At 43.9% G+C, this 8,011-nt stretch overlaps 1 protein-coding gene across 1 annotated transcript in view; it reads right to left on the reverse strand.

Annotated features, from left to right (window-relative positions):
* The window catches only part of eIF5B (eukaryotic translation initiation factor 5B), a 53,036-nt gene extending 45,178 nt beyond the window's left edge, over positions 1-7,858 (reverse strand). The window contains exons 1-7 of the mRNA XM_050184131.3: positions 7,542-7,858; positions 6,814-6,880; positions 5,003-6,082; positions 3,936-4,115; positions 2,334-2,486; positions 594-708; positions 199-290 (exon numbers count right to left, since the gene is read on the reverse strand). Coding sequence (XP_050040088.2) covers positions 199-290; positions 594-708; positions 2,334-2,486; positions 3,936-4,115; positions 5,003-6,082; positions 6,814-6,880; positions 7,542-7,582 — 1,728 coding nt within the window. The 5' untranslated portion in view covers positions 7,583-7,858. The remainder of the gene's footprint in view (positions 1-198; positions 291-593; positions 709-2,333; positions 2,487-3,935; positions 4,116-5,002; positions 6,083-6,813; positions 6,881-7,541) is intronic.
* Between the last annotated feature and the right edge of the window lie 153 nt (positions 7,859-8,011).

Here is an 8,011-nt window from a genome sequence, read left to right on the forward strand (position 1 = left end):
AAAAGTACAATTATTATCACCAGCTTTCTCTTTTCTTTCCTTCATTCTCTCTCTGTACTCTTGTTGCACTCAGAAACAGCAATTTTTATTTTACTTCAAAAGGTATGTGATTATCCAGATGTCGAATGCATGCTAATTTTCTTCTTTGCCACGAGGTGGAGGATGTATCAATGCACTAATAACTTTTCATCCACTGACCTGCTTTGAGCCAGGCTTTTTTTGCTTCTTCTTGTCATCTTCATCCTTTTTCTTCTTTTTCTTCTTACCATCACCTGCTTCTTCTTCAGCGCCTGTTTTCATGATGTGCCAAAGGTCAGAGTTAGGAACAAACAACTCAAAATCCTCATATGACGCTTTTTATATACAAAGGAAACACAGGGAATATACAAGGCACAGAATGTCGCAATTTAATCTATAGTAATGTGAAACAGTGCCCCCCTCCCCCATTATTGCTTCATGAACGGCTTGCAAACACTTTGGGATTCCTGCAATGATTACCGGCAGACACTGGCAAGCCTGGCAGACATCGAAACAACTAGGCGAGTGAGCACATAACAGCTATCGCTGAAAAATGGGCAAACAGAGCCACTGACCTTCGGCCCCTTCTGCAGGAGCAGGCTCCTCCCCAGCTGTGGGAACTGGCGTTGCCTCCTTGCTGGGAACAGTAGGGGTGGCTTCAGCCTCCTTCTTAGCTGCATCTTTCTTTTTCTGAAAGTTCAAAGAGAAAGAAAGCAACCAGTTGGGTAGCTGTACATTGCCGGGACTGTACTTTTGCTTCAGATGCTACCAGACAGGCTTCCTACAAAATGCTCGATGCAGCTGGCATGGTACAGTAAAACCTCGTTAAACTGTACTTGCTTAAACAGTGTTTCGTTTTAAAAGTAGTAAAGTAAAATCCCTGGCTCACAGCCATTGAACATAACATGCTTTGTATCCGCATAAACCATACCAGCTTATTGCGTACATATCGGTTAACATGTAGTGTTTCCACTTTTCATAGTGCAATCGCGGTGGTGCGTCGTCCCCATGGGGAGGCCTGGCAGAACAACAAGCCTCAAGAGATCCTAATAAGGGCCTCCAAGCACCCTGTGCGTTTGCGCATGAAGCCACATGAACATCAATATTATTTCAGCGCCATGTCAGAGAGTTGTGGTGCTGTGCAAGCTAGGACTCGCGTCATGACAAAGCTCGGACAAGAAACACCGAGTGCTCAGCATAGAAGAAAAATTGGACATCATTCATCCTATCGAATGTGGCATGAAGAAGTCTGCACTGACACGCGACAAGGATCTATCATTGACTACGGTGTGTGGCATTTGGAATGCAAAGAAGTTGCTGGACAGCGCTGCTGCGACCATGAACAACAAATGTCGGCTACGAGGTTCGACTTTTCACCATCGCTGCCTCTGTTGTTGCCGAAGGGTCGCCTAACGACAGTGATGAGGACGGCACGGAAAGTGACTGCAGGGGCGATACAGGCCCAACGATGGTAGAAGCTGCACATTCCGTCAGCCTCATGAATGCAATCGTTGCAATGAGAACAGCACCCTGCAATAAAACAGGCGTCCCGCAGCTTCTGCAGCGCTACCGCGCCCGTGCACGGAGAATATGCAACGCCAACGAGGCATCTGCCATGCGAGTGTTTACCGAGAAGAGGGGGCTGGTTGTAAAGCTGGCTCACAGCTTCAGTAAGTTTGAGGCCACTGTCGTCGCTGCTAGGCCGCTGTGGCATCAAATGAAAATAACAGACTTTTGTCGAGCGAAGTGAATAAATACTGCATGTTTTTGCTCTCTGATCGCACTCTCTCCGAGATTTTGACAGGTAAGTGGACGGTCTCATGCTATTTTGGTTAAGCAGTACTACTATTTAGTACATACTTTTTCTGAGCTCCAGCCAACTACAGTTTAACAAGGTTTCACTGTATTCTTTCACTGGCAGGCTGACAATGAGTGGCACTTATATGAATGCGACAAGTGGCATACCGCACTGCATTTTTAGCACATCACATTCGTGCAAATGGCAGTAATGCACTAGGACAGTGTATCACATTGATGCTACCGGAGAGCATAATACGAGAAGGGTAATTTGTCTCATGCACTGCATATAAATGCTGGCGTATCGCATTGAGGAAGAGAAACGGCTGTCTTCGCGTGCTCTTCTCAACTCAGCAGGGCAACACAACTTGCCAGAAACCGGTTCCAGCTTGTTTCAGATGAGGGGGAACGTGCTACACGTTGCGTGGTAATTACTGTGATTCAATAAACAATGCGACACGCTACTGTCATGTTCATGTAAACAGCTGGGAACTGTGACTTGCAGACGGCATATGCACCTTTTTGGCCTTTTTCGACTCAGCAGCAGGTGCAGCTGCCTCGTCCTTGACCTCCTTGGTTTCCTCTGCCCCTTCCAAAGGCTCATCTTGGGCAGCAGCCTTCTTGTCTTTCTTCTTTTTCTTCTTGCCAGTCATGGGTTCCATGGTTTCACCCTGCAAGCAACACGCGGGTCAGCATGGTGGGTAACAGGGCACTGAAATGGCAAAATTTCACTAAGTATCTAACTAATAAAGTGAGTTGCCAGCTCATATGGGTTTCCTCGGTAGCTTCGTGTTATTTATAGCTGGATGGCAATTTTTTTTCCTTTCATGAAACTTCTTCTACCTTGCAGATTTCCGTGCAAGTTATTTGCTCAACCAATCGATGTTCCTGTGCTTTGAGTCAATTAATTTGGCCTCATGCTGCCACCTACTGGCCTGCTGGTTAGCATTGGTGGTAAAGAAACCACCTCATAGAGGCATTGGTTCTGCATTCGGTCCATAAACCAGTACGAGCTTTTCAAGTGCAAAGCTATCTTCCGAAGAGGCCTGCATAGGCCTCCTCTGTAGTTTTGTGGTGCTTACAAGTAGATGAGACGTTTTCCTATTCATGGAACTTCGACCTTCTGGACTTCCGCAGAACTGATTTGGTAGTACACAAATATAAGTGCCCCCTTTGTTTTTTATAGCGGGTTGTCAGGCTCAATAGAATTGAATGACACTATTTCACGTAGTGCTAATATCAGCAGCCCGTGCCGCAGCACAAATTCTGTATCAAGTAACAGTGCAAGAGAATGATGACTATTGATCAGTATGATGACAGCAAGCAATATTTTACTTAGGCAGGCACACTTTTTCACACGTTTGAAATTAGTTCGAACAGTTAAATGTTGAGTTTACTCTTAAAAAAGAATACATTTCTTGTTAGAACTTGATAGCATTGATTCATTAACTTAACATCTAAGCACTCTCACCCACTTGGGTCACTGAGTGGGTGAGAGGGTTTGGGGTAAAAAAACAGAACTGCTTAGTTTCAAGCAAATGCAGAAGGAAAGATGGCTACAGACAACCATGCAGCATCCTCATTGACTTGATTTATTACATGTGCTACATAGGTACAGAAGCCAATATTAACTATTTAATGACTTAATGAAATTCACACTGACACTTCAACATACTTGTGCCACATAAACATTAAAGCTGTTTCTGGCAAAATGCATCCTCACAACTCATTCAACCATTGAATGAATACTGTCACTTTCAATGTTAGTAGCTATGGTCACACTTTAACACATTTATAAACTTCAGTTATATTAAAAAACTCTATCCATTAAATAATTCTTTCCATGGTATTATGATTATGACTGCAGCTATCATCCTCACAATATTAATTGTCATTTAAAGATGCACTTGTGGCAGTCAATATAATGGCATAAAGGAGTACTGCAACATGTATCTTCGAGCCCATAGAAAGTCTACCCCACATTAAAGGATGACGCTTAGCAAGCGTGAAAATTGGGAGACACATTAGGGTATGTTAATTTGATACTAATGTTGGTTCTCAAAACAATGGACCCGTAATCATCGACATGATCATGACCAGACGATACAGAGCAGGCTCACCTCTTCGCCTTCCTGACCAGCAGCAGCAGCAGCAGTGAGAGACTCTTTCGTGGGCGGCGGTTTTTTGCCTTCAATTTCCAATGTGAGCTCTTCCAGCATCTTTTCAAGCTCGTCGTCATCCTGGTTCTTCTTTTTCTTCTTCTCCTTCTTTTTTTTCTCTTTCTTTTCCTCTTTCACAACCTGGCAATAGTAAGAAATAGGAGAACAGTGTAAAAAACAGTGTGCACCAGTGCTAGCAATTGACAAGATGTCAATGGTACTCTTTGAGTGCCAACATTAAAGCATTGGCAACAACACATTTCTATTCAATACATGCGTCCCTAGCTCTCCTATCATAAAACCTGAAGTCTATATGCGTGCCAAAAAGCAGATTTATTTTCCCACCTCTCCAATACAAGGTACTGCGACCGCAATGTCGCACTTGTGATGCTAGAAATCGTCTTATACCCTTTTACATGTTACAGAATAATTTTTAGTCAATCATAAGAAGCCAACAGATAATGCAATGAAAAGGAAAGCAATGGGGAGATTATTTTTATAAACTCCTAACTATGAATATACTGTATTTACACAAGTATAATGCGACTACGAAAATAATGTGAGGGGGAGTTTACACTCTTAAGAAAAAAAATTGGTATTACGATTATAATGCGAGCTTGAGATTTTTAAGGGCAGCTATAGTCGAGGGGGCAAAAAAAGAGACGTTCTCAAAATTACTCTTTAGGAATTAACCGGTGTAATATAGCGTAAATATGGTGCATATTACACTTAGATGTCTAATCAAATTAGTTTTTTTAATTAAAGAAAAGGAACTTTCCACTACAGGGAGCCAAACCCGGGACCTCAGCATGACAGGTGCAATGCTATGTCCTTCCTTCCCCTTTTATTTTCCTTTAGTTTATCACAAATTAAGCCACTATACATTATTGTTTCGAGAGTTCAATAAAAAGGGTTCTCTCCAATGCCTTCCTTCACTTCATATGGTCGATATATATCATACCAATTGAATCGCAAATTTAGTCAAAATGTAAGGAATTAATTCTCCAATATATTTCATATAGCCTCACCTTCTCCTCTTGCTCTTCAACATCTTCCTTTGCACTGTCCACAGCCTCCACATCGTCGTCATCGTCAACATCGAGGAGTGCAAAACCACCAATCTTTTTCTTGGGAGCCTTGGGCTCACCTTCATCGTCGGAGTCCTTCTGTTTCTTGTTTTTCTTCTTCTTCGAAAAGGCAGGAGCAGTAGGCATCTCATCATCTTCATCACCACTCTCGTTGAGCAGGCCTCTACCCTTCTTCTGCTTTCTTTTCGAGAATAGTGGCTTGTCTTCCTCTTCATCCTCACTTTCATCTCCTGCTTTTGTCTTCCCCTTCTTCCCTTTGACGACCGGCTGTCTAGCCTCTTCTTCCTCGTCACTTTCATTGCCTGCTGCCGTCTTTTTCTCCTTCTTGCCCTTGGCCAGCTTGACATCATCCTCATCATCACTCTCGTCTCCTGCTTTCTTTCCTTTCTTTGCCTTCGCAGCAGGCTTTGGATCTTCATTTTCGTCACTATCGTCCCCTTTTTTCCTGCCTTTCTTGCCTTTGGTCGGCTTGAACTCCTCCTCATCGTCGTCATCGCTGTCATCGCCTCCTTTTTTCCTTCCTTTCTTTCCTTTTGCTGTTTTGGCAGGCTCATCCTCGTCCTCACTGTTCTCTCCCTTCTTCCCTTTCTTTCCCTTAGCAGGCTTAGTGATCTCCTCATCCTCGTCGCTCTCGTCTCCACCTTTCTTTCTGCCCTTCTTCCCCTTTTGCACAGGCTTTGCGGGTTCCACTTCGTCGTCGCTGTCCTCTGCCGCTTTCTTCTTGCCTTTCTTTGCCTTTCCGGCTGGCTTCACAACCTTCTCATCCTCCTCGCTGTCATCAAAATGCTTTCCTTTTGCACCCTTCTTGGTCATGGCAGCAGCCGGTTTGGCATCATCATCGTCTCCGTCACTGTTGTTGTCGCCACGGCCCTTCTTGCCCTTTGCCTTTTTGCTTGCTAGACCTTTGGCAGGCTTGGCTGGCTCGTCACTGTCGCTGTCGTCTAGCTTGTTTGCACCTTTCTTAGCCTTGCCTTTGCGGACAGGCATGTTGTCATTGAGGCCATCGCCACTGGTGTCCACCTTTAAAATCAAGCACACAAGGCACTGTCAATCCAGTGAAACTAGAAAGAGAACTCTACATTTGGCAAAATGTCACATAACCCAGAAGGTACAAAGGCCTATTACATTCCTCACTCACAGATTTTGCTTTCATGACAAACATGGACAATGCTAGTGTATCATGAGTTTAGGCTTGGTGGTACATATCAGCTGTTTTTGTCACCATTCAGATCTTGCTATGGTGATGGCTTGGACGCGTTGGTGTGCATGTGCCATTCCTTCTTTGTGTCTCGTCCATGTGTATGCTGTATGTAGAAAATCACAGATGTTTACAACATTGTGTCAACAAAACTAAATGATCAGCAGCTCCCTAGCTCTTGAATTTACGTGTTGAGAAGTTTACCTCCCTTGTTTCGATAACAGAAATGATATCCTGTTATGAAAAAATTCTGTTTTAACATGTTTGTGACAATGCTGCACAGTTTAAAAAATACATGTGACTTCAGCTATGTGCACATTAAAAAAAGAAAATGGGTTTGTTTACATGTTCCAAAGGTTTTAGCAGGCATCCGAGTGACAAATATTTGCTCAGCATCAGACACAGCAGGAACTATTTTATCTTTCGGTGTGCGATATGAGCATAAAAGACACAGACGAACAGCACGCTTTGCGCTACACGGTGGCCAATGCAAATTTTTTTTCTCGGACAGAGGTACGCACAGGAGAGGACCACTCGGGAAAGTATTTGTCACCTTTTTCTTAGCGCCTCCTTTGTCAGTAATGGTGAGACTATCCATGTCTTGCACCAAGGTGTCGTCACTGCAAGTAAACCATCGTGCGTGTAAATCGATGTTTAAATAATTTCACTGTCAATATTTTGCATTTAATGTTTGCAGCTTATCATCATTTTAGTCGATGTCAACGTGATAACGAGGGTTTTTTTATCTGCTGCTCACACTTTATGCCCAATAAACGGCAAAAACAATTACGCCGGAAATTAACAGCTGGATAATTACTGAACCGCCTACCAGCTGCCACGCTGCACCGAGTAAGACACGACCTCTTTATGGGGCAGCTTTATTATAGCTTCCCTTGATTGAGCAACAGCAGATTGTTTTAATATCCGAGACAGCAATTCTTTTAACAGTGCGACGAAAACACGCTAATGCGCATGAAAGCGTGAACAACTTGCCGTTGCCGGCGTTTGAAGGAAACATTACACTACAGCACCGGCACACTGGAGCACCGTCATTGACCGTGAACCTGTCAATGCACTTTGTCATCTGAGAGCGCTTACACGCGCGAAGTGATAGGCTACACTGGTACTTGAAAGCTCCAAATTGCGTTTTCACGGTCAAACAACAGCGAAGGCTGTGCGGGCACACTTTATTAGTTAAAACGTTAGGCTTATTGTCGGCGACATACGCTTGATGCAATGTGCTACGTGCCGAAACATCGCATGCGTCCACTCGCTACTTACTCGTCCAGTTTGTCTTTCTTAGTCTTCCTGTCTTTTCCCATGATTGTTTACCGCACTCCTGTTATATACAATACTATAGGTTTAGATTTAGCACCAACAAAACGGAGATTTCCGTGAACTCGCATGTACGGAGCCTTATGCACTAGGCCACGCTGCCGCGTTTAGAGACATCTACCGACCCAAGAAGACACATCGCCGCAGTGTAGCAGACGCGCAGTTAAATAAAGCGCCACCAGAAAAGTTTTCATCCACTGTCATGTAAGCCTCGTAATCTCCGCATTAGCAACCAGTAAATACAGAATAGATTTGCGTCTCAATCGTACATGGTATTGCTTGTTTTACTACGCAATTTACGCAGTTGCGCGCAATAGTTACACAAAACGGATGAGAGGGGGGTGCGTGCGCGTCTGCTGCAAAACAACTTCGACTGCGGGTGTTCATTTGATGCGCAATTTTAGCGCACATTGCAT

The sequence above is a fragment of the Dermacentor andersoni genome, chromosome 4 (genome assembly GCF_023375885.2).
Source record: "Dermacentor andersoni chromosome 4, qqDerAnde1_hic_scaffold, whole genome shotgun sequence".
Lineage (NCBI taxonomy): Eukaryota > Metazoa > Arthropoda > Arachnida > Ixodida > Ixodidae > Dermacentor > Dermacentor andersoni.